The sequence below is a fragment of the Vanellus vanellus genome (genome assembly GCF_965231255.1).
Source record: "Vanellus vanellus genome assembly, chromosome: 19".
Taxonomy (NCBI): Eukaryota; Metazoa; Chordata; class Aves; order Charadriiformes; family Charadriidae; genus Vanellus; species Vanellus vanellus.
In genome coordinates, this window is record NC_138924.1 from 9190058 (window position 1) to 9217158 (window position 27101).

At 40.5% G+C, this 27101-nt stretch overlaps 2 protein-coding genes across 2 annotated transcripts in view; one reads left to right on the top strand and one right to left on the bottom strand.

Annotated features, from left to right (window-relative positions):
• LOC309679537 (pinopsin) overlaps window positions 1-657 on the top strand; it is a gene marked incomplete at both ends in the record, with an annotated part of 2900 nt that extends 2243 nt beyond the window's left edge. The window contains 2 exons of the mRNA XM_082492878.1: window positions 1-66; window positions 526-657. The exon at window positions 1-66 is cut by the window's left edge and continues 174 nt beyond it. Of these exons, the coding sequence (XP_082349004.1) occupies window positions 1-66; window positions 526-657 (198 nt within the window). The remainder of the gene's footprint in view (window positions 67-525) is intronic.
• A 2869-nt stretch (window positions 658-3526) lies between these two features.
• Window positions 3527-27101, bottom strand: part of TEX14 (testis expressed 14, intercellular bridge forming factor) — a 36744-nt gene continuing 13169 nt past the window's right edge. The window contains 26 exon segments of the mRNA XM_082493083.1: window positions 3527-4492; window positions 4685-4748; window positions 6080-6189; window positions 6580-6675; window positions 6872-6989; window positions 8514-8591; window positions 9409-9480; window positions 9964-10015; window positions 11619-11806; window positions 12631-12758; window positions 13850-13912; window positions 15247-15337; window positions 16035-16116; window positions 16687-16828; window positions 16830-16852; window positions 17776-17876; window positions 18431-18697; window positions 19261-19340; window positions 20496-20599; window positions 21283-22265; window positions 22604-22754; window positions 22966-23156; window positions 23954-24105; window positions 25288-25466; window positions 26290-26413; window positions 26861-26974. Coding sequence (XP_082349209.1) covers window positions 4459-4492; window positions 4685-4748; window positions 6080-6189; window positions 6580-6675; window positions 6872-6989; window positions 8514-8591; window positions 9409-9480; window positions 9964-10015; window positions 11619-11806; window positions 12631-12758; window positions 13850-13912; window positions 15247-15337; window positions 16035-16116; window positions 16687-16828; window positions 16830-16852; window positions 17776-17876; window positions 18431-18697; window positions 19261-19340; window positions 20496-20599; window positions 21283-22265; window positions 22604-22754; window positions 22966-23156; window positions 23954-24105; window positions 25288-25466; window positions 26290-26413; window positions 26861-26974 — 3787 coding nt within the window. The 3' untranslated portion in view covers window positions 3527-4458.

The window sequence follows — 27101 nt, forward strand, 5'->3', positions numbered from 1 at the left end:
CCCTCCTACTTCTCCAAGACTGCCACGGTTTACAATCCCATCATCTACGTCTTCATGAACAAACAGGTGAGAGAGAAAGCCATGAGCTAACGAAACCACAGCTTCACTGGGACTTCTGGATAATGACTTAATGGCCTCATAAAATGTGGAGGAACCATCTACCCTATCTGGAAAGACAGATGCAGGCTCAATCCGGGAGTTGCTGTATAAGCAGCAAAGTTTTGGGGAATAAAATGGAAAGGGAGGGAGCAGCCTCCAAGCCCGAACAAGAGCTCATTTTCTGCTTCCATGATTTTATGGGATCAGGCAACTTAATTTTAGATCACAAACTGCTCACTGAACACACAAAGCAAACAGAATGAAACTTTTTTTGTCAATAAAGGGTCTGCAAAGAGTTGGGCTAGGAATTGGTACAGAGCTCACTCAAAATATAACAAGCGTCCGCTCCTCAAGCCTCTGCCTCGGGGTCTTGAGGTGGACACCAGCTTTCTGCCACCACACGTAACCTGTCCCTTCCCGGCCCAGTTTCAGAGCTGCCTGCTGAGATTGGTGTGCTGCGGTCACCGCCCCTGGGGGACGGGAAGAACCGCTCCGGCTGCACCCGGCGCCGCTGCAGAGGGGCTGCGGAATAAGGTGACACCATCCCACCCCGTCTAACTGCCACCAGGTCCCCCCTGCACCGACGCCAGCTTCAGGCTCAGCCCATCCCACTCCTCCAACACGGGCAGAGAGAAGGGCCCGGTGCTGCAGCCGCCCCCCAGGAGATGGGTGGCTCTCGGAGGGTAGAGGGGCCCCCAGCAACGCTCACGCTGCGCCCCCGGTAGACACGGCACTGTCTTCTCATGGGAGAGGAGCCACCTGATCACGGGATAAACTTTTATTTCACTCTCCTAAGGAAACACCCCTCCCTTCCAGCCTCGGGGGATCAGGAGTCTCTTAAGAACGAAAAAAATAAAGAGTAATTTTTCCTCGAAGTGAAACACCCAGAGTTGCTGTTGGGCCCCGGAGACGGGCTGAGCGCGCTCAGCCGTGACACCACCCGCAAAGCGGTCGCAGGACAGAGCCGCACGTTTGCATTTCCCTCGATAGACCGAGTCCTGTTTGCACTGCCCGATGGCCCTGTGAAGTTCCGGGTCACGCTGTGAAACTGGCAAAATCCCAGCAGGATGGTTTAAGTGCAGACTGCATTAATAAACATCACTAAACACCGACAAGTTCCCACACGCGTTTTACCCGCTGACAGAGGGTTCGATAGAAAACACCGCAGCTCCCACTGCTGCGGCTGGTGCTGCCCCTCTCGTGGCAAGTGCCCCATAAACTGACATAATGGATAGCAAGAAAAAAAAAACAATTCAAAGACACAAAGTTATACAGTTCTATATTTTATTTATATTTAAGGCAATAAGGAAAGGTCTTAAATCCATTGATTTCCCAGCAAGGGTGAAAACCCAGCTTGGAAGAGGCCCTGTGGACCCTCAGGACCAGGCGCAGCAGTGCCACCGCTGCCCAGAGGGTCAGGACCTTAACGGAAAGCAAAAGACATCGAAGCCCATAAGAAAAAAAATAACAGACAAAAAACTCCTCCATGGGGCTCCAAAGTTACACACCTGATCTGGAGTCTCAAAACACAAAGCTTCTCTACACCAGCCACAACTACACTTGTGGGCTGCGATGCAGTGTACGTGCTGGAGGAGCCTGGGGATGGGGCTCCTAAATGTGAGGTTTAGGCAGCGCCGCAGACAGCGATCCCCCGGGACACGGCTTTATCAAATGCCTCTGTCTTTAAAAATGCTATCAGCAGGTCAGCTGCCTTCACGGGTGATCGTCTTTCAAAATTTGATTCTGAACTATTAAATTGCTTTCAAAACGAGACTGGTGCAGTGTCACAAGTTTTAACGGGTCACTCTCCCCTCCGCAGTTTCATTTCCATCGCACACCGTCCACGGGGCCGATCCCGAAACACACCTCACTCCTCGCCTCCCCCCCTGCTGCCTCCCACAGCTTTCGCTGTTGCAGCAAACCCAGGAGGGGGTTCGAGGGAAGAAGCAATGCTCAAAGTTGTTCACCACCTCACTGCATTGCGCCTCACAAGCAGCAGCCCACAGCCCGGTAGAGGCAGCCAGAAAGGCAATTTGCACCAGCACAGACTGGGATGAGACTGGGGGGAACAAGGTTTTGTTTGTTTTTTTTTCTGAGATTCTCTGCTCCAGAACGAGCAAAACAAAAATCTCAAACCCAAGACCAGCACGATGACAGGTACAAGGGAGCCGAAACACGGCTGCTTAGAGGATGAACATTTGCTTTTCTCCTTGCTTGTCTTCACCCAAACTTAGTGCAGTGTCCAGAGAAATCCAGCACCTCCAGGCAGAACCGCCTCCCCACGCAGGGGGACAGGACGTCTGTCCTCACCCCGTCCCCACCTCCCTCTCTCCACTTGCTTTCCTACAAACTTGCACACTAGCGGCTCAGAGAGGAATTAGAACAGCTCAGTATCACTGTTTTAATTTAATTAATTGGCCTTTCATTCTCAGGGAAGCTGAAAAGCAGCATTAGATGGGCCCCCTCTGATCTTCTCTGCTGTCTTTCACTGGTCCTTGTTTAATTCTTCCTGTTAATTACAGCTTTTGTGCCCATGCTTTATGTTATTAGGATGATTTACATTCACACCAAACTTAAATCTGGAAAAGTACAAGCAGCTGAAAAACCGAAATCTCTCCCTGCTGCATTCTGGCCTCGATAAGGAGAGCAGACAGGCGACGGGACTACTTGAAAGGCTCTCTACCAACAGAAATAAGAATTCTCCACATTAAGATTTAAAAAGATCGGGAAATGGTTCACAGTCTGCTCACCGTTTGGTTTGACAGATAAAATAGAAAGACAAACCCAAGAAGCTAAGGAGATTTCACATGTTGCATACCAAAGTGATAGATAATTACACGCGTGTAAAAATGCACGTGTGCTCGCTCCACTCCTCTGCACTGCTGCAGCCCGACAAGTTTTAATTACTTTTTATTTAATTCAGCAACTCTATGAAACATAACAAAATATTGCCCAAAGTGAGAGGGAATCCCGCAACTGCTTGTCAGTGGTGGGTAACAAGCCCCTAAGGACTCGCACAATAAATTTGCAATTTGACCAAAGTGAGCCCCGTTTCCCCGGCACTGGCACTGCTGCCAACCTCAGGTGCAGAACTGAAACTGCAGCCCCCTTGCTGCTGGGGCTTCTGCTCTACCACCACCACCACCACATGACTCAACGGAAGAAAGATTTTTATTTTTTCTTGATCTTTTGTGAAGAAAGCTCCCCCAGCTCTGCCAGTTTGCAGCATCTTCCCTGGAGCAGCTCTATCAGCATCGAGTTGTATACAGATGATGGGAAATACCGTTAATAACAAGTAAAACAACCAACCAACCAAAAAAAACCAACAAGAAAAACCACCCCAAAAAAAACAGAAAAAGAACTACGTGGCAGCATAATAACCTTAGAAACTTTTATTAGTATTGTTAAACCAAATTAACTAGCAGTTACAAACAGGCAGAATTTCCTACATAAACAGGAACATGGCACAGCCGGCTGTATGAAGGCAGCTAAAACCCCAGTGCATTAACAAGGGACAAGGACAATCTTCACACCTCCTGCAGCTGAACAGCATTTATGACAAGAAAAGTTGAATATGAAGTTGCTGTGCCCATCAACATTCTGATCCAAAACTCAATTATATCCAGGGACGGGTTTTTTTGGACGAGGCTTACCAAAAGCGTGGTTTAATTAAACAACAAGTATCTTCGTAATACTAACCAGACTTTCTCATATTCTTGTCTACTGCTGGCAGGGAACGTATTGCTACGCTTGCAATCTCTGGAGAACACTGCTTTTTTCTCATTAGCTTTTTGCACAGCAATTAATCCCCTTAATCAGTCAAATCAGTTCAGCGCTACATCACAAAAGCACTGAGAAAAAAGAAAACAAGAAATTACCTTGTTAAATTTAACGAGCAAGGAAAAACATACACTACATGGGCTGTAACAGTGCTCCACACTCCAGCATGGAAAAATTTAACAAGTGCCTGAGCAGTAACAGCGGTCCACAGAATTACAATAATTTTGTCTCTAACACTGAAAACTGAAACACGATGCAACAGAGCAAGAAATTCTTTTGCTTATGGCATCACGCAGAACCCCCCCCAGCCAGCTTCGTAAAGAAGTTACATTCAGAAAAGAGTTCAGTCCTGCGATATTACTGATACTGCCTTTACCCGCAGTGATGGCGTAAAACCAGGACAAACTGTGTTACAAAGCAGAGCATTAGATTTTCTTCTGTACTTGCTGCTGCGGTGAAAGGAAGTCTGAGCTTTGCAATCACTTATGTGGCTGAAAAGGGTTGCAATTCACAGGCTGTATACTGCACAAGCAACAGTCAGCAGGTGACATATTAAAACTTCTCCACTATCCATTTTAATCATGTAGGAGAGGTCTGATCCAAAACAATTATCCTGCAGACAAAAAAAAGAAAATAATTACACACCTTTTTTTTTTTCTCATATATCAAACTACAAGTTGAAGGGGGTAGGATTTCATATTGCCCCTTTTGCCTCCTAGGGATGGAGACCAAGAATGTACCTCATGCAGCCACAGAATACACAAATTTCTGCCAAAAGCCCAATCTAATTCACAGAGAGGCTCACCTGAATGGTGAAGATGAAGACAGCCGCTCCTGTAGGTGGAATTTCTGATCTTCAGGATGCATGTCTAAAAAAACACGTAAATTCAGCTTAGAACTAAGAAGAACACATACAGCCACACGACACTTCAAAGAGAAAGCTCTGGTTTCGTCAGCACGGAGCAGCACGCTGAATCAAGCGCTACAGATCTCTTTGCCAGATCCATTAAGTTGCACTTGTAACCAGAAAGCAGCCCCAGCTCTGCTGCTGTTGGGTGCGTTACACAGCACTCTCGTTGCGATCAGAAATTCTGTTTTCAAAACCTGAAGCCCGATCCCCACCAGCTCAGCTGTTCTAGGAGTCTGGCAGAAAACCGGGTCGTGTATGCTAACGCTGTGCAAATAACAAGCATAATGATGTTAACTCCAGTTCTCTTAAGTTTAAAAATTACCATCAACGTTTCCAAAAGTAACAAGTGATTTGGGATGTTTTAAACTTTGGGTGCATAACTGGAAAGCAAAACATGTGCTGTAGGGCTGGCTGGTGTAGAAGCGTTAAATGCCTGTAACACTGAAGATCAGCTTCCTTTAAGTCATTTTGTATTACACATTGAAAAATTGAAAATTCTCTCGGAAAATGAAAGGCTACTGCCTGTTTCCTTCCAGACAAAAGGCCAGTCCTTTTATAGTTTTTGCATAGCACTAAATGCACACTAACTTAATGCAAGTATGTCAGCCCCCTCCCCGTAACAAGAAACATCTTTAATTGACAAATGTTGAAAATGGTAACCTTTTATTTTAGCTGCAGAACACCAAGCTGCAGCTTTGACAGTTCCTAATGGAGACTTGGACTCAGAGAACAGAGGAAAACACTTTTATTTTATCTTGTGTCTTCCTCCTTACTTCTAGTTTCTATTAGAGGAAAGCCAGGGGAGGTAAGCCCAAGAGACAGATGTCTAAGGGATGTGATGGCATTAGCATACGCATCACAGTACATACCAGACCATACCAACAGTAACCACAGTCCTTACACCGTGAAGCACAGAGGTGCCTCACTCAGGCTGAGCACTAAACAGGCCACAGATGCAGTATTATCAGGTGTCTTCCAGTGCTTTCAAGTCAGTAGAAGAAACCACACTCGCTAGCAGAGACACACTGCAACTCCAGCAAACGACCCACAATGTTCTCAGTCTCAACTGACCAAAAAAAATCAAAAATTTTCAAGTGTCTCTGGAGAGTTTAAGCCTCAAGCAGCTTCCTCGCCTTTAAAATCATAGGGTATAAACAGTTCCGAGATGGGGGAAACCAAGAAAAGAAAAAAAAAACTACTCTGTGCGAGCTCAACAAATTCAGTGCTAACAATATAATAAATGTGATACTGCCCAGTACAGCATCCAGTAGCTTTACAGATGAAGAGGATCTTCTGAACTCCCTGCACAGCTTTTTGGCTTTCTACCTCTGGCCCCAGCTCCGCCTTCCTCTACTCCCTTCTTCCTTCGAACATCTTCTGGATCTTGCAGCCTTGCAGCCCTGAAATGACAGTGTTGTGTATCCCAAGTTTCTCTTCTTTAAAGTCTTTTCTAAAGAGCTTTCATGATTCTGTTCTTTTAATGTACATTCTTCTCTGTCTCAAAAAATCCACCATTCTGTCAAATTATCTCTGATTTCTGTGAAGACTACGCAGTGCCTTCCAAGCCCACTGAAGTATTTGCTTTCGACCTACAGGAAATTATATTAACAAAAAACATACCTTCCCCCCGCAATTTAGCACAGAGAGTTCAGATTGATGTCTCCAGGCAAGTTCCCCGACACACTACTGCCTAAAGAGCAACAGCACATTTTCTGAAAAGTCCTGCATAGGTCTGCACACAGAATACAAACAAAATAAACTTCTGAACAAATTATCAATTATCAGCTAACCCAAGAGCGTGTCCCTGAGGTTGTACTTGGATCTCCTCATCTCCAGGAACTGCATGGAGCATTCTTTCTAAAACATCATCAAGAGTAGAGTGAGCCCTGTTGAATAAAAGATTTTAAATGGATGCTGGCAAGTTTAATACTACACATTTTAAAAGAAAACAGCCATAACTATGAGGATTCTTAAAAAAGCTGGCTTACTGTAGGCATTAAATCTTATTAAAATATACTGGAAACATTACTCTAGATCTTTGTAACTCAAAGCCAAACATGCCTTATCATCCTTTTTTCATACCTTTCTGTTTCCTCTGTTAGATTAAATGACTCCTTGGTCCATAAACTATGATTTCTCCCCTCATTTCTCTCCAATTCTTTTTCCGACTCTCTGTCTTCCATGTTAATTTGATCTGCAACTAGTCACATAAACAGAATGATTTTACTATTAAAGATATGAAGGAAGATAATAAAGAAATTAAAATGTGTTTTTATTTACTGCACTTGGGAAACTTCCAGTTGTCTACTTCTCAATTAATTACCCTTTCCTCAGTAATCTGGTTCTCTACCGGTTAAGCAAATCCACATTATCTACAGTCAAAGGTGGACAGTAGCAAGACGTAGATAAATATTTTACTGTAACACATTTTTAGATTCACAGGACTGAACATTTTGCTTCATACCAAAATGAAAAATGCATGTGGAAATTAATCTTTAATCTTTCCCCTTACAATCCTAGATATGGGAGAAAAATCAAAAGAAGACCCGTGGATGTTAGCTTTGTTACCCTACTTAGCAAAATCCAATGATATTCCCCCCCCCCGACTTATCTCGGTAAGTTCTGTTCCCTACAGCATGTGAATATATTCAGCCACCTTCTGCTAAGCTATGATAAGCAGGAAGCAGTAGGCTGTCACAAAAATGGAGTCTGAAATAGCTGTACTTTATGCAAATACAACAAAACCACAGTGACTGAACAGCAAGCAATACAGGCTGCTGCATTACTTACCACCTAAAAACAAGATACTCCTATGAATAAAGTCACAGTAGCTTCTATCCTTTGGGTAACAATTTTAAATGGGGAAAGATCTAACAAAGCTGTAGGATAACACAAACAAGTGCCAGTATCACTCTCAAGTGACTGTGCTATTCAGCTTTTTTACAGACTAACTCATGTTCTGCCTTTTTTTGTTGTGTTTTGTTTTGTTTTGTTTTTTAACTGCTCTTCACTTTCTGACTCACTGGAAACAACCTATAAGGATTTAGGTTTTCTGCTCCTTTGACATTACTTACTGTACATCCAAAAATTATTCCCACTTATTACTGTTTGCAGTTTCAGAAACACAACGATTCACTACTGCTGTCTTTGGTATCTTTGTAACAGAACAGGAAATAAACTACTGATTACCCCAATGGATGCTATTTTCTTAGACCATGAGATCAGAGGCATTATTTCATCATGGTGAATAAGAAGCACAAGCAGTTAGCATGCACCGGCCACTTTCACAAGTGAACCACCCTCCCAGAACGGAAACTTCAGCTCCATTTTACGTCAGCTGCCCACCATCTACACATTTGAGGGCTTCGTTACTCATGTTTGAACACAGCATACGTTACAGTGACATAATAGAAATAGAAGATAAATTCTGATAGTCCAGACCTGCAAGCCTTCCACATCAGATCCCCATAGACTTTGGAGAGTGAACACACAGAGAAAGACAGCAAATGCTGCTGGAGGGGGAACTATTTGCAAAACCACTTCATGTAACCTTACCAAGAACAGGAAAATCCTCTCAAATGTCTGCTGAACCACAAATACCGAAAGTAGCTAAAAACTGAAGCTTATCCTGAACATACAGTGACAAGTATTCAGAGTCATTCTGCAGCAACGCAAAAGTAATTTTTTATTTGTAATCGCTCTGTTAGGACTATTATCAACTAACCATTTATTTGCACTCTGCAGTCATACAATCCCTCCTCTTTAGAGTCTTGAGTGATGGAATCTTGCTGCTTTAAATATTCTGTTAAAAACAGCATATTTCCTTATTGATCTAAATACTTTTTCTAAATTGATTCTATACAATCTGAAGTACCATGTTACTTATCCATACAAACTTCAATGAAAACCTTTATGTAATGTATAATTAGTTCGTATATTAATCTTACAAATTGTCTCTGACCATTATTTATTCACTTGACACCAGTCTCCATATGTCCTTGTTTTGTCGAATGAGGAAATAAAAAGATTAGAACACGTCTGGGTGCCTCATTTCCAAAAGAGCATAGGACCTATATACATTTAATTATCCCAATGTCTGGTGTTAGTTGAGGAAGAGTTTATAGCCGAATAACCAAAGGAAATTCTTCTGTAACACACACCAGTAAAAATAATGCAGAGTTTTTACACTGCATTCTGTTTAAAGATATATGTGATTACAAAAAGAAACGTAAATCACTGACACCAAGTTCCACAAAAATACCTGAGGGATGCAGATGCCCAGCTTGCGTTCATTTTAGTGGAGCACATGCAATGCTCCAGGACACCCTTCAAAAATTCAATCTACACAAAATTCATCTCAGTGTTAAATTACATCTGCACACAATAGACTAGCTGCTGTCATCAGCAGTAACTAACCATCACACGAAATGCATAAACTTCAAGGGCTAACTTAAATAAATGCCAGTTATTTAAGCTGTGGATGCCTAACTTCCTAATCATTGACTTGACTGCAAATAATTTGGAAGCTCTTGTGTATTTTAGTAGTGAATGATTTGGGAGAAATCCTGATTGAAGACAGCTGGCAAGCCTCATACCATTTTGGGTGAAGTGCCTCTTACCAATTTCATCCAGCAGCTCTTGGGCTGGTGGAGGCAGCTCATCAATGAAGCTGTTAAATGCCTGTGAGAGTGCTGAGATAGAAAAAAAAAAAAGCCTAGTTAATTAGCAGTGATTAATCCTTAATAACTGTGATATAGGCTTACATTATGACAGCATCTTGCTGACATATTTCATTTATCAACCTGCATGAGCCAGGCTCATTCACATTTTATCAAATATCCTTAAATAATTTCATAATGGAAAAATCATTTAGAGCTAGACTTGCACATTCAGTTCTCAATCCTGTACTGCACATTTTAGGCCAGTAATATTTACACTTCAACATAGGTTGATTAGAGGTCAGAGTTCTTAATCTGCAGGTGGCAAAATCCATAACCTAATTACCACTAGCAATACACAGTTGTGTGCAAAGCTATTTATCCCTATAAAAAGAGATGCCCAAGAGGGAAAAAAAATAGAAAATAAAAGAGAAGTAAAACTGTAAAATTTCTTTGCAAATCTGTTTCTCCATTTATTGATCATTCAATATATTTGGGCTGGGTTAACAGACTTACCAGATACCTTCTTGGTGCTTCTTGAGGATGAAGCAACTACTGGCAACCCATCCTGTGTAAGATCATACAGAATGAAACACAAAGGTAAATTGAAGAACTGCTGGTCTTCAATCCTCCCCTTCAACGTACTAAATCCAAAATGAGGTAAGGCCTTAATTAAAGCCTTAGATGACCATTACATTTTAAAATAAGCTCTTCACAGAACAGGAAAACAGAGGTAGCATCCAGGTAAGCCAGCTATGTCAAAAATTGTGCTTAGGCTGCTGTGCACTCATCTTTTAGCTGGCCATAAGATACTGTCAGCTACATAATCCTTATCCATTTCAACACTGTATGGACCATTGGATGGGAATTCTCTGAAAGGACAGTTCCAGCATCTCTCAAGTTCCCATTCTCTGCCTTGAATCTTTAATTATTAAAGCCAGGCACACCTGTTCACCAAAAGAGCGCCCCCAGAATCAAGAATTTGCAATCATAGGCAAGTCCTCAAAATGGAAATAGGTGCTTCATGCATGTAATCCTAGAATAAGATTTTAGACAAGAAAGTGACACAATCAAGTATCTGCGCAGAGCCAGTCAAAGCAGCATCGCACTGTTAATGGGCTTAATGAATTCCAACTGTCTGCTACGCAAGCAGAAAGACACAGACCTAACCTGATGACAATGAATGCAGTCGCTACTGTTCTGGTTGAACAAACTCTAATTTAATCTTTAAATGACAACCCCATCACTGAATAATAATAAGAAAGGTGCAAAAGCAACTATTTTATATATAACTGTCTGAAAAGACAGTTAAGATAATGCTGTGGCTCCAGAACACCTTTAATTCCAAAAAGATTACTGGAAATCACTACAGTGACCTTGGAAATTGTCAATTCCAAAGAGAGAGGATTTTTTGATACAACAAAGTTGATAACATTATGCCATGTCTGTGCATAAAAAGGACAAACTTAATCCCCCAATACAAGGACTTTCTGAACATTTACTTGCTTCCAAAGTACTAGATGGCTTCCGCCTTAGTTTTCTTCCTCGAGGAATCACTCATGTACGTACTCATTTTATCTTCCCGCACTCAGTTTTGAGAATTCTTCAGTTTCACAAGAAAACTTAGATACTTGAACACACATGCACATATATTTATTTTCCACTCAGTTTTAATCCTCACTTCCACATAGTCAAAGGCCTATAGTTTACAAATCACTTGTCAATTCAGAGCGGTTCAGATAAGCAGCCTGCCGTTGCCTCACCAGAAGACCAACTGATCAACCCCCCTCTCCCAACAAAACCATACCTTTTCTACCCAACCGTTTCACAGACACTTACCACTTTGGTGTTTCAAGGTTACCAGATCAAATGTTGGCAAATGGCAATTCTTTACAGCCAGGGGAGGGATGGAGGGCAGGCAAGGCCACTTTCATGGGGGTCAACATTTACATACAATTAGGTGTAAGGGGAAGCCAACTCTTCCTATAATCAGTGGCACACACTGACTGCCTTGAAATCATTTTGTCATTATGTCAACAGATCCAGGATTCCAAAATACTCACAAAGACCTAGAAGCATTTCTGTGCTTCTCATCTTGCATTTATTTTAAGTATTTTTTTAAAAAAATATTGTACAGAATGGCTGGCATAAGGTAAATTTTCTAGACTCACAGGCTCATTCAATTCAGATGAGCAAACTCCTGAAGCAACAGAGGAAATCTCAGTGCTCCTTCCCTCTTCATAGGCTGTAGTGAATGTGCTGGACACTGCAGAGGAGATCTCTTGAGAACCGCAAAAGGAAGAATCTGAAGGTACTTTGTGGCAGTCCTTGTATTTCTCAAAGGCTATTGGAATTTTTTCTTCCAGAATTAAAAAAAAAAAAGAAAAGAAAAAGATGATAGCAAAGCTGGAAAATTATTTTAGGAATTTTTTTTGTACCTTGGACACATCTCAACGGAAACAGAAAAAGATTTCTTGTATTTGAACAGGCGCCTGGACATGAAACTCTTAAGAAATCATTGTCCATAAATAATGTCTAAACAGAAGTCCAAACTGATTACCTAGGAGTTCTACCTCAGATATTATTTATGCAAAACTTTGCCAACTGAGACATTTTGACTACTGTATTACACCAAATTAATGAAAGTACAAAGCAAATGATAATTCATTGCTCTTAAACAAATTCAACAAACCTTGAGATCACTTTATCAACACTCAAAACATACTAAGTGCTTATTACATTGTCTATCTTTAAAATGCTAAAAATCTACATGTATCACTCCAATTTTAAATGTCTAAAACAACTTCCAATTTATGAAGGCTACCATTAACTACCAAGTAATTATCTGTCAGAGGCCTTTCAGAGAGTGGCTTTTTTCAGCTGTGTCCCTGTAAATTCTCCTTCAGTTCTGTTAGAGATTTCTTTTGACCACACGGGCTCTCTTAACTACAAAGTTGTCACTATCCAGACCAAAACAATGAGATTTCAAACAACAGGTATAGCATTTCTTGTGGTTACTTATTCCAAGCCTGACATTTCTGCATTGGTACTACGCGAATGGAGTTTCCATGATTCACATCAATGATTTTTACATTAGCAAGTCTTGGCAGAAAGGTCTGACTCCTGGCATAGAAAGGTTAAGTAATTCACTGGTCTTCCCTTTTTTCCCCACTCTGCAGTTACCTGAACCAAGTGGAGTGCTGACGCTCGTTGGTGCATGACTTGCTCTGGGCGTTTTACAATCTATATCCCTGTAGTAGTTGTCTTGCTCGTAGGGGATACTCGACAAATCCTGAATATCTGTCACTGATCTGAAGCATTGAAAGATGTTGACTGTTAGTATAGCCACTTCTTGCACTTGTGAATCACTAAATTCTGCTATTTTCAGTTCTTTAAATTTTACTTTTGTTCAGTCTTATCTAGTTTTTCAGAAGGAAGAGACACATTCCCTTTGAAAACTTCCCACAGAATTCTTGGGAGGCTAAAGATCACCATCTTCAATGATCTTTCAGAGACAGAAAAGGTTAATTATTTGCTTTCCCTTCCTTTACAGGATTTGTTCATTTTAATAATTCCCCTATAAAAGCAAGCTCAGGAAAGTGCCTCCAGAAAGGGCAAGAACATCAAATGTGAACCACTAGGTAGAAAACTCTCTCCCCAAAGCCAAGGGAAGACCTGGAGGTTTAACAAAAACTAACCATCCATTAAGACTAAATCCAGGTCTTAGGAGCCTTTAAAAAAATTATGCAGATAAACTAAAACTGCTCAAGATCTGCATGGGCAGCGAAGTCCACTCAAGTCACAAAAATTCTTAAGTGGCTGTAGGACTGGGATTATATTAAGCAAACCAACATCTTCTGTAGATACACCCTGGATTACACTGTCCTCAGAAGACCATGAAATGAACAGATGTCTACTGTTACCAAATCAGTCATTTCTATGCAAATCTCCATTATCTGTAAAAAGAAACTACTAGTTAAGTCACAAACCTATTCTGCAAATTTTTCCTGAGAATCTCAATCACAAAATTATTTTTGTAATAAAATTTATTCAGCTACATACTAATGATTTGCCCTTTAAACTAATTTTGTTTCTTCCGTGTAATATGGACAGAAGAAACAAGGAATAGGAAAAACACTTTAATGAGAAGAAGTACACACAAATTACACTAAGTTAATTACAAGTATGAAAATATTTCAATCTAAGGACAACTCTATGTGATAGCTCTTTTATACCAATCTCCCAACTTATCACTAGAAAAAATTCTTTCAATATTTCAAATAGTTTTTTCTCTCTCAGCTTTGGTCGGTCACATCTTCCTGTTTTGCATCAACACAAAACTTTTACAATGATAATGACCAACTTGCTGAAGTTTTGGTATAAAACAGTCTTTGCCTCTTACACATCTTTTTCTTTGGATTCTTCTCGTGGCTCCCACAGTATCCCTTCTTGTGCTGCTTCAACACTAGAACGAGGGAAGAAAGGTCATATTCATTGATCCTATCAGAAAATTATGAAAATAAATGTATTTTGTTTCCTCTCAAAGTTTAAAGGACTACCTTCTCTCTGAGGTAGACTGCAGTTCATGAAAACTTTTTGCTTAAAACCTTAGAAGATGGAGAGAGCAAGCACTCTAGAAGAAAAATGCCATTTTAACCGCATTATGGATTCATATCTGGTAAGGAGAAAACTTCTAATTGACATACACCAAAACAAAACTGAAAGTTAAATAAAAAAACCTATGAACACACATCACTACATTGTTTTATCATCCTTTGACTGGTCTGCATTGTAAGCTACTCCCTCAAACTGTAACAAGCCCATTGAAGGAGGCATTCAAAGGGGATCAGTCAGATGGTCAGAGGGCAAAAGTGCTCTCTGCTCTGGCGACAAAAGCTCAGTTCCCAAGAGAAGGGAGCAACCAAAAGCATTACTTTTTACCTTAAGGCCAAGTATTTACACACTTGCTGCATGCCTTTGACACTAGTAACTCAGTTCCTCCAGTGGAGGGGAGAGAGTACAACACGGACAGAAAGTATAAGCATATCTCGCTCTCACCCAGAGAAAGCGAGCAGCTGCTAACTCTGCAGGAATACAACAAAAGCTGAGTACAGGGAGGGAAGGGGCTTTTAAGAAGCCTGAAAGCCACTGCTGGAAGACCTTCAAGGTGAGGACTGCTTCTCTTTTAAGTGAAAGTACCCCTTGCAGCATGAGGTGGTGATTCTGGCCAACATCTCTGCATACTAGTAGAATACAAAATTTACAAAAATACTGGATATAAACACCTCATGTTTGACAGATGAGACTGCAAGTCTCCAAGCATGGGCTAATGTTATCTGCAGGCAAGATACAGTGAGCATACTTGCATTGGGTTGTTCCCACAGGAGGGGAAAAAGCATGATCTTCATTCCACTTCAGCTCCAAAACCAAAGCACAACAAAATTAAAACAGATGACTGAAGCCTTAATTTGAATTATCTTTGCTCTGTTTAAGACTGTAGTTTATCAGTGTAAAAGGAATCGTAATATATACATGACTTATTTTTCCTATTTTAGCTCCCTCATTAAGCAAAAAGAAACCCCAAAACAACCCAAACCGGAACACTGTAAAGACAAAACCCCATGAGACTTGTGAAAGTTCTTTTACTATTTTCTTGGCAAGGAACTATAATATGTAGATAATCATTAAAAACCACCCCTGGCATCTTATTTGAATAATAGATATATAAGCAGAATTAATAGAGAGAGCACACTTCATAACCTAATTTATGCAAGTAATGATGAAAGTAAGTCTATCTACCTGGCTACAGGCATATGGCTAAGTTGATCCCCTCCTAGCGTGTTACTGCCAGAGTTCTGCGCCACAGTGCTGCAGAATACTATTTTTCCTCCTGAATACAAATAACAAATGTTCCCTGTTATTGGGTTTTGCAAGTACAAAAGTGACACAACTCATTGAACAGGAAATTGCAACTTTATTAAATTTTTTTAGTTCTTGTGACCTTTGTTGTTGTCAAGAGACAAATGTGTTTTAAGGATGCATTTTCATAAACATACCACAGCTGCCAGACAGTCAACCACTGGAGCACTGGGGAATACTGCAACATTTACAAATTTGAGCTGAGAGGCAACTGACTAGAGAAACAAGGATGATCCTTCCATTCTTCTGCACACACACAATGTCAGCTCTTACAGTTTTTAAGCTCAAGATCCTTCTAGCAATAAGAATATTAATGTGTAAATACAATTCTAATTTAGCTTCCAGCACCATAGCAAGTTGCATAAAAAGATTAAACTAAGCCCTAGGGTAAAAACCAAACAAACGGTTGCAAATAAGTTGTTTCTTTAACTGAAAAACAGCAAGTACACAATCATCATGTCCATTTCAGTGACTGTAATGCCCAAACCTCATCTTCCAAAATCCTGAGCATCCTGAACTCTCACTAAAATAATGAGGAATAAGAGACCAAGTGACCTGAAGAACCAAGCTCCATCATTCTGACATGAGCGCTGCTGACAAAAATGTATGTGCAACAAGACTCTGTCTCCCTGACTCAAAATTACCTGCAAAACGACAAGCACATTTACCTGAAACCTGCATACCTGATCCTCCATCTTCAGGTAACTGTTTCTGTAAACATCCTTCTAATTTGCTCTCAGCATCTGACATCTGAAGGAGGGGAAAAAAGGAAGTGAATTCAATTTTTCACAGGCAGTCCGTGAAGGGTAGGACAACTCTCACAGGACGATGTTCACAATAATCAGAATGGAGAGACAAACTTTTCAACAGTTTATCAGTGAACAGCATGGATTGGATTGAATAGTCCACACAATACCTTCAACTCTTCAAGAAATTAATGAAGATTGTTTTAAGACTATTGAGTACTGTAATTGATAGAGCTGTGAAGGAAGGCCTGAGATTATCAATTGCCTAAAAGTTTCTTAGCCACAGATTATGTTATTTCCTAGTAAACAAATTAAGAAAACAAGCCGCTTGTGTTTTGGGAGTCTGGGTGTTTGTGGGGTTTTAGTTGCTTGGGTTTTTTTTTTGTTTTGGTTAGTTTTTTTTCAGCCCAGGGTGTGTGTTTTAAAGGAACAGGGTTAGAATTTTCTTACTTTTAGATAGATCTTTATTTGTAGATAATATTTCAAAAGAAAAGAATAAAACCTGTCTGTCTGCCATTTTCTACAGCTCTTCAAATCAAATGGGAGCATAACAAAACCATGTTGTGTAACTTACATTCAAAGTTCTTGACACAGACTTCATTCCTGTCTTTTCTGTTATTTTTACCTCTTGTTCTGAACTTCCCTGAGTAGTAGGAGGAAGGAAATAATCAGAATTAGGAGTCAAGAATTCTTCAGATACATCAGGAGATGAATTAACAATGTAATTCCCTTGAATGCCCCTGTGAAAGACATCATCATTTGAGATGCTTTCTCTACTCTCTATTAAGGAATATACATTTTAGTCAATAATGCTAAACAATACTGCATCAAATTGAAATTACACTTAATTTTTTGTGGCCAGCAAGTCAAAGGAGGTGATTCTGCCCCTCTACTCCACTCTTGTAAGACCCCACCTGGAGTACTGCATCCAGCTCTGGAGTCCCCAACATAAGGAGGACATGGACCTGCTGGAGCATGTCCAGAGGAGAGCCATGAGGATGATCCGAGGGCTGGAGCACCTCTCTTATGAGGAGAGGCTGAAAGAGTTGGGGCTGTTCAGCCCGGAGAAGAGAAGGCTCCGGGGAGATCTTATTGCAGCCTTCCAGTACCTAAAGGGGCTACAGGAGAGCTGGGGAAGGACTTTTTACAAGGGCACATAGTGATAGGATGAGGGGGAATGGCTTTAAACTGGAAGAGGGCAGGTTCAGATTAAACATTAGGGAGAAGTTTTTCACTGTGAGGGTGGTGAGGCACTGGAACAGGTTGCCCAGAGAGGTTGCTGAGGCCCCATCCCTGGAGGTGTTCAAGGCCAGGCTGGACGTGGCCTTGGGCAACCTGGTCTAGTGGGAGGTGTCCCTGCCTATGGCAGGGGGGTTGGAACTCAATGATCTTCAAGGTCCTTTTCAACCTAAACCATTCTTTGATTCTATGATTAATTTGATCACTCTGAGTTTCAACCAACCGCCGGCTCCTTACATTGCCTTGATGGCTTATAGAGCCAAAAAAAGGGGGTGAGAGATTGTTAGTCAGATCACAGCTGAAAAGATCAGCTGTCTTGGTAGTTCAGTGTGCAACGTGGAGAGACCAGGCTAAATTGTTTTACAGATAACTAGCTGCAACTAGATTTCTTGGATTACTATACACGCCCAAACCACAACAATACTCTAGAGAGATTCTCAACTTGTTGAGGAAGGACTGAATTCTTAGGAATGGCTATTCCACACTCTGCTTGTTCATCTTGTGATGGTGACTGGCAACTTCTCCCTAGGACGTCAGAATGGAACAAAATTATTATAAAAAAATAATATGGAGTGATCTAAACCACTGATGGAATATCAATGAGAGTAGACGGTAAAACTACATTGTCTGTTAGGAACCTGGAGAAATAACGACATTTAAATGCTCACATCGTTAATCTAGGCATGGGAAGCTTTCCTTGTTCCTCTATTCATAACTATTACAAAAGCACTACCCGCTATGGTGCTACAGAAAAAGCATCTCTGTAGTCCAATTGAAAGAAAGAAAGTGTGAAAGCATACTTGTGGATTTGAAAGCCTTGGGGCTCCTATGCTGGTACATGGTAATCAATGACAATGAAGGGTCTCCAAGCTCACTGGACATTACCTTCACCTATTAACACGTACCACTTATCTTAGTCTATTATTTATGTTCACCAATGACCAAGTGATTGACGTGCTTTGGGGGCAAGGCTCTAGAAGATAAAATTGACAATTATTGTAACAAAATCACAGAAGCTGAAATCTGCTGGGAGACGGAGAGAGACCAAAAGAGACGAAATTGTTGGTTTTCAACCTTACCTCCAGAACTTCTGAATGCAGACTCCAGATCACTCTCCTCAGACCCAGATCTATCCTCACTGCCCAGATCCCAAGACTCAACATTATCACCTGCCTGCCACCCATATCTTTGTTGGTCTTGACTTTTTCGGACTCTAACAGTGACATGTTGAAAGGCTTCTTTTATACTCTCTGCTTCACTTTCAGATGTACATTCACTGGCTGGATATGCAGAGCCGAGTGCTAGTTGTCCTGAGGCCACTCTTCTGGCCATTCGCTTTACTTCAGCTGTAAAAAAGAACAAAATTACCAGTTCACACAACAGAATCTGGACCTTCAAAGCACTCCCTGTTTTTGCATTGTGTCTGCAGCCTTGGAAACGCTAAAGTTATAGTCTGTAAGCTCCTTTACCATGAAAAGAACCAAACACTTCCTTCCATTTTAAGGAAAGCTTAAAACCTGCATAGGTTGATATGGACAAGTCTGTACAGGAACAATTTTTGTTAGTTTGCATTCCCTGTTACTCATGCCTGTACTGCCATCCACTGGTCATTGCTATACTACCCGTTCTAAATTCATACACCGTCCTTCCCTTACATCCTGCAAAACAGGGCTAGAAATTCTTTGAGCTTTATAATCAAACCATCTTCATGTGGTTGTGATTATTTTATGCCCTGAATGTGCAAGACAGGATCCTACTCATTTGGGTTTCATCCAAGAGCAGCCTAACAGAGCTTCAGCAATTAAGGCACACAGACCTTGCTTAAGTAACAAACCGTGTTAAGTTTTAATGTACTGCACTGCACTAAGACTTGCTAACATTAATGCGGAGTTAACACTGATTTACTTACTCCTCCATTCTGATTGCATCATCCTTCTCTCCTCGCTTATTTTTGTACTGTAAATTTCAGATCTTGGTTTCAGATAGCACCTATAATAAATTATTATGAAATCAAACTCCGTTAATGCACAAGCATATTGTGTTAAGTATTCCCCAGTCAGTAAAAGGCTAGAAGTTGCTTTAATGTTAATTAAAAGGCTGAGAACACATACGCTCTAACAACCAAACAGAACCAGCAGATTGAGCCATCGGAAGCTTGGAAAGCACAGACAGTTATTTAGGTCTATTATAGATTACCAGACAAGATGAAATCTAGATTTTAATGTACAAAAGCTGTCAACTGCCTTCAGATGACATATAAACACTAACAGACAATGAATGCTATGGAGATTTATTTTATTCAGGTCAGTAAGGTGATCAGTGGACAACTTAAGACACTCAGAACTTCAGACTTGGATAACAACAATCCCACCACCAACCCGATTCCAGAGTTTGTTCGCTTGACCATCTAACAACATGTCAGCATCTGGCATATTTATGTTCTAATCAAATATGTCCTTTACTAGTGGGTCTTACTGATCCAACTGGATCATTAATCAACTTAAAAACTAGAACAGTTTTCCTGACTGATTTGACCCAAACGTTGAAGGAGGTGCCTGTCCCCCATCTTTCCAACCAGTAAGAGATGTTAATTTGCACAAGTTTTGCCAGGTACTTTTAACATGTACTTTCCACCCATACTTAGAAATATAAAGGGACAACATTAAAAAGCACAGCAAACATAACGAAGTAAAGTATGGTCTGTTGTCACTGGGTTTAGCAAGACTGTTCTGCTCCCACAGCCCCTAACATAGGCCCTAGTCCTACACCTACGAAAGCCAAAGTATTTATACTGCGAATTGAATGAGGCTGCCCACAGAGAGGAGAACCACCCTTACTAGTAACTTATTAGATTGCTCTCCACAGGCCCTGTTACAGTTTTGGACCACTGACCTCCATCAGAGAGGCATCTGGAATCTGAACGTCACTCTTGAAAAGTACCTGCCCTGTCGCAGCAGTTACCCTGTCAGCTCTGCAGCTGACAATGACTCACAGTAGGGTCCTAATTGGACAGATGGCTTTTGGCTTACTGAAAAAACATTTAATGCCATCCTTGATCCTGGACATGTCTACCTCTGACAGTGGCTATATCAAGAGGAATCTGCTAGAATTAACTCTTCTGTGAATACAATCGAAACTCACCACCTCTCTTCTTCACTTCCACTTGCTGCAGAATGTGAATCACCTCCTCTCTGACACTGCAAGTTGAACTTTTTTTTGCATCTTACAGATACATGTGGGAGTAAATGCTGAAATGAGTCCAACAAGCCATGATTCAGCACAAGTTGGGCATTCTGGTAATTACTGCTTGAGCTGTCTATGAAATAGACTGAGAACCTTTGTTATATTTTAGTAGCACTGCTCATGAGAAAGAATGACAACTCCAAGCTTTAGCCTAGTAAAAACTGCCCTGGATTTATAGCAGGTTTCATGTGTATGCAAGCAGACTATCATAACATGTAGTTCCCAGGGGAATGAGCGGACCTAAATGACTCAAGATGATTCATACAGCAGACACATACATGAATTTCTCTCTTTCTCTTTAGGCTAAGCATGTCAACTACTTATATTTAATAATGAAAATGATCTAGAAGCCCTTACTAATGACAGCTTAGACCTCCATAACTAAGTAGACAAACAAAAGTCTATCTCTGCTTGCCCTTTTTCCTGACAGTCCCATCTCCATTTTAGTACAGGATTTTATTCCCTCCTGAGCCACTGGATGAGTACTTTGCTGGGGGAGAGGGAGAAGAAATAATACTATTGCACTGCTGAGCTGACTATTTTCATTCCTATATATAATGCATATAGTATGTGCATATTTCTTAAAAGACAGGTTCATCCCTCCTCTTAGACACCATCCATAACTAATGTCTCTACCTGCTAAAGTATACAGAAGTGATAAACACAGTCACCCTGCTCAACACTTTACCTCGTGGTCTAGGCTCATTTGATCATCCAGGCTTTTCACCACACTGAAGCTGAGATCATGATGGTTGTTTTCACTTTCACTCTTACTCATCTCATGAAACCACTTTGACTTTTCATTTTGAGTTGCCTCCATTTCCTTTGCTGTCTTTGAAACAGCTTGGAAACTGTCTTCACCTAATGCTCCTTGTGCCTGACATGTTATCAGTGGTGGAATATAGACACTTGATGGCGGACCTATAGCCTTCCATGAAAAAATATTAACTCCAGAAAAAAGATTACTGGTATTTTGGGAGGTATCACCAGATGTGTCCCGGTGTCCTTCTTGACAAGTTTGCTTAGAAAGCGGATTCATTCTGGTTTCCTGGAGCTTCTTCTTTTGCTTTTCAATGGCCTCTTCGTCCAGCTTCTCCTCTGTTCGGTGCAGGGAATCTTCTGCCTCACGCAACATGCTTTGTAAAATCTTTAAATCAAGAACACATTTCCCGATGTACTGATCCTCTTGGGATGGACTACCCATTCTTATCCCAGCATCTCCTCTCGCCTGTGCCAGCATGCATAGGTCAGAGGCCTCACTTATTCTCTCCTCCTCTTCCATAGTGTACTCTGTACCCGATTCTGAAAAGCCACCTTCCTCATAAACCAGCTTTTCCTCACAGTGCACTCCAGGGGATGCATATAGGTCTCTGAGGATAACCATATCTTCTTCCTTTTGTTGCCTTTTTTCATCTTTTAGAGTTTGACCTAATCCAGCTTCTTCTTTCAGGAAATCTTCGTGACATTCTGGAAAACTGACAAAGATTTCATTGTTTTCAAAGCTACAGAGGCTGTCATCCACATCACTGACACTGCAGGTTGTCTGGAGTTCAGATGCCACATCACCATTTTTGTCCTGTGCAACTGGCTGTAGACTGGTTGATACCTCTTGGTCAACTAAAGCACTATTCTCCTCAGGAACGAGAGAGTATCTTGGGACAGTAGAGCTGTCTGAAAAATGTAAGTGTTGAGCCATTTCTCCAGATGTCCATCAAACACACTACTTTCATACACTTAGGAGTTAACATCCTTTAGAGATTACATAAGTAGCACTTAACACCTCTGCTGAAAACAGCATGCCTGAACTTGAAATATTAACCAGACTTACAGTCTTGGGTTTACATTAACGATTAGGGTGGCACCTAGAATCCAAAGCTAACTGCTTTCTGTTTTCAAACTATGTCATAAAATGTGTAAGCATTCACATTTTAATTATTTATATTAGACCTTTATGGACTGAGGAACATGCTGAGTGAAGGACACATGACATCTTGCTAGAAGGAACTCACCAGCCTCGGTTATCTCTTCTCCCTGCAATTCCTGTGTTCTCTTCTGGTAGCTAAAAGCTGATGCCAAACAGATATTCACATCTGCAGAAACAGCAGGTTTCCGTGCTTTTGACATTTCATCAGCATGAACAGTGTGAGACTTAACTAAGTCCTGTAATACAAAAAATGGAATAAAAGACAACTATATTCGACTGTTCAATGTCTCTACCTTCTCTTTTGAAGTGGTCTGCCTCCATGGTCAGAAAAAGATATTCAATGTTTAGACTACCTCCCACCTAGATTTAAGCAGAACAACTTGAATCTGAAGGGACACAAAACTCTGCCATTTTAAATATGTGAAAGGCCACAATCCTGGAAGTCACCTTTAAGTCATTTTTCATTATGTATTGAATATCCTGAAGTTTCATGGAGCGGTTCTTCTGTTTAGGTTCTAGCCCTGACTTTACGATACCGTAATAGGGCATAGGAAGTCTGACATCTGCTTCTAACTGTTGTCCTGAAATTATGAGCTGTTTAATAACTGAGTCTTCAAAACCTTTCCAGGGAGGGGTCTCTGCAAGACATAAATACAGACTTTATGTCACAAGCTGCGTATCAATGTTAATGAAAGCAAAGAAAAAAGAGAAAGAATCAGAGATACTGAAGCATTATTGTCTGCACATTCCCTAATTTACAACCACTGTCACGAACCAAATGAGTGCTCAGTCCAGTCTGGCGTCTCCTCCCTATCTTATTTCAAGAGCAGATGCTTTCAAGGGACCTGACAGCAATCTCTAGAGGACAGTTACACTGTAAACCACGCTCTGGATTCTTCATTACCAGCTAGTTAATAGAGGGCTTAATGTTTAGGGTAATTATTTTATCCCATTTCACTGTCAAAATAGTCACAGTCACTACATAACATAACTTACAGATAACTTATTGTTATTACAGATAATGTATCTTAGTGATCAGAAAGATGAAAGCTGCACAGCCTCATTTTGTACATTGCAAAGAACTAATTAAATGTTCTGCTATCCTCATATGAAGAATTAAGATAAATAGCAGAAAAACACCGTATACAAAATTGTCTCTCTCTAATACCAACCATTAATCTCATCCTTTAGTCATGCAATTTTAAGTTTTCTGATTACATTTTACAAAAGTTTCCAGTAGTCTTTGCTATTGTCATTAGCATTTGAGGGTTTTTTTTTGCCTGTTCTTTTTCCAAGTTAACTCTGTATGAGCCATCACAGCAAGGTTCTATCCAGTCACATAGGGGAATTAAACAGACATCAGGAGGCTGACAGTCTGCAAGGAAAACATTCAGCGGGTCACCCGAGTGACAAAAGCCTAAACCTACAGATATACCTGTCAAGGCCTCCTGCACCACAGTACAGAAGCTATAAATATCCGATTTCACCGTGATAACTTTTTCAAGAACTACTTCAGGAGAGCACCACTTATAGAGCTGGACTGGGACAGGAATACGTGTCAGATCACTGTGTTCTCCGCCATCTTTGCTGTATAAAGGGAAAGAAGTTGTAAATTGGTACATACAGCGCACTAAACTAGAATCTATATATTTTGGAATTAAACACCCAAGTTTGTTACATCTGCTTTTAGTTTGAATACCTAAAAGGTCCAGAGCCCTGCAAATAAAAATGTGCAATATTTTCTCACCAATAAATGTATTTTGGCACACTACAGCAAAGACTTTCTGGTGAAAGTAACACCTCCTTTAACAAATTTACACTCAAAAAGAAATCAGAGAAAGTTTAAATTTTCCCAGTAGGAATTTTACAAACAACCCTTTAGCTCTGGCCAGCGTTCTCTGACCACGGACAAAATACAAGAAGGTGCCACCTACCCTATCAATATTTATTTTGCAATGTATACGTATGTCTAGAAGATAACTTCCTCCTCATATTTAACTACAGGGGTTTTGTTATTCATTTCACAGTAAGCTGTACCTGAAATTGCCAAGAAATTGCCAAGATTTATTAACAAACTGAGTTTGCAAGGAGGTTAGGAAGTGTCTTTGCCCCTTTCAGGACATTACATTGGTGAATTTTTGTTAATTACCAATTTTACTCTTCTTCTTTACAGTCTAACCAGCCATTTAGTTCCTTCCTAATCAGACTGCACTACAGGAAATAAGCAAAAAAAAATGTACAGAAGTAGTAATTTGAAATGAATGATGTCTCTCATAAAAGAAATACTCTTTTTGTCACTGGTGGCACCTAATTACTACCAGTTCAATCAGGTGTGGAATCGTCAACCACTTTAGGTAAGCCTCCATAAGCACAAGTTCAGTATAACAAGAGGAGACTTAAATTATTTCCAGCCCAGCAGCAGAATTAGTGACTCAAAGAGGAATTTCATCTCTGTTCTGTAAGATTAGGTTCCATTTCTCTATGATGTATTTTTATACTCCCGTAAAGAGGTGCTTCTCTTATTAGTTTCTATTTTCAGATACTTATAACATAGAAACCAAGTCCACCTGAAATTTGCCATACTGCCTGTGGCAAAGTTAACATACCGGAGCAGTAATAATTTGGAGTTCTTCACCGCTGTAACTCTATTGCCTGACTCGGAGACAGGAGTCCCTAGTCATCAAGAGGGGCACTTCAGCAGAACTTAGCACTAAATTTGACTTTACTTGTGTTTGTCCCTTTCACAGGAACAGTGAGGAAGTTCTTTACCTCTCTATCATGTATTCCAAGTTGCATAGCTTTGCCTCACCAGAAGAAACAATTTGAATAGCATAGGAGGTAACTGAACGGTGGATAAATCCCCGAGAGTGTAGAAAACACAAAGCATCATTAATTTGAAGGAGCACTTGCAAAATTGTCTCCATGTGCAGTAGTGGGAATTCTGTACGCTGAAAAAAAAAAAACCAAAACCAACAGAAGTACCAAATTTGTATGGCAGGTCTTTAAAGCTGGATGTAGGGGAAAACTATTATTGTACAGAAGAAAGCAAAGAAAGCAAACATGAAACACGCTGTAGTAAAAGTCAGACGAATTGCACTTGCTAAATAATGGCCATTCTCAATATCAAACCAACCGATAACACCTTAAAAAAGTAATTAAGAAAAAGAAATTATTCTGACTATGCCAAAATTCACTGTGAAGCAGACAGAATTTCTTGCCTTTGACTGCAATTTCTCCAGTAACTTAGATGTCTGCATTCAAACAGTTAATTAATAAAATTAATTAAATAATAACTCAATTAACTGAAAAAAAAGGAAGAGAAAAATATGGAATGACAAAAACAAAACATCGATCAGTTGATGATTAAAAAAGAAGAAAAAAACACAACTGAGTTCAAGCCTTGACTTTTACACACAGGCAGTTTGCGGTGTACTACATGCCAATATTCAAGGGCAAAAGCTGGTCTCGCCACATCTGCAATATACAACCACATGCAGAAGATGAAACGTTCAACTGAATTTAACAGCAGCCAGTTTAAGACTGACATCAAACAAGAAAATCAATGCAACTGCACCCAAACGTTAACTGAAGTATTTGCCAATTAGAAACTTCACCAGCTTACACAGAGTATTTGACACTGTGCAATGAAACAGAAACCCAGATACACAGACTGATATTGTCTTCTTGTTCTTTGAGTAAAGATGGTAGACGTAGTTACTAAACTTCTTCCTCTCAATTAATTACTATTTAAAAAACAAGTATTCCGATTACCCTTTCATGAAGGATGCTGTACAGAGAACCAAAGTTAACCCTTTCATATACTAAACGGGTTTTCTCCAAGTCACTAGACAGACAAACAGACATCAACTGTAGCAAACGAGGATGACGGAGTTGACTGCAAAGAGAGAGGAAAAAAAAATTGTAAGGCAGATCTGAGATTAAAAGCAAGAGTCCTGGCAACCTAGGTGTTTTTATCAATACAACATGAATGCTTCTAACTTTTCATTAAAACACCCCAAATTCTAAATGAACCACAGATTACGAGGCATTTAGGAAACAGTGCTTATTGTCACAACTAGGAGAATCTGTAAGCAAGCCATCCAAGAAATGTGCAATGAAGCACTCACCCAGACATATGAGAAGAGAGTAACATCTTCTCCTGTATTATCCACTGAGGAGCTAATGGAGTGGGAAGAGATAGGAGAAGAGAGTGGTATTTCTCATTTGGAGAGAAAGCGCAACCACAGCCTGACAGTCCTCCTGAGGCTAATCACATTTCCACACATCACTGGAGATACCCAAACCCCAGGAGCACTTGTGGCTACTGCATGTTCTTTCTTACCTACTGCGTTCCTGCTCTGCAACAAGAAGATCAGCCAAGCGTAGTTTACTACAGTTCTGATGGGGCTCAAAGCTGAGTTCCTTCACTGTAACTCTGCTGCCTTCCCACATTAAGCTGCAAGGAGAAGAGGAGGAATTTCTATGAGATGCTTTCTGCAGTTATGGGATTACTTACAAATAATTTTGCAATTCTGAAATGTTTTGGTGCTGTCTCCTACTGCTAGTAACATTACTTCGATGAT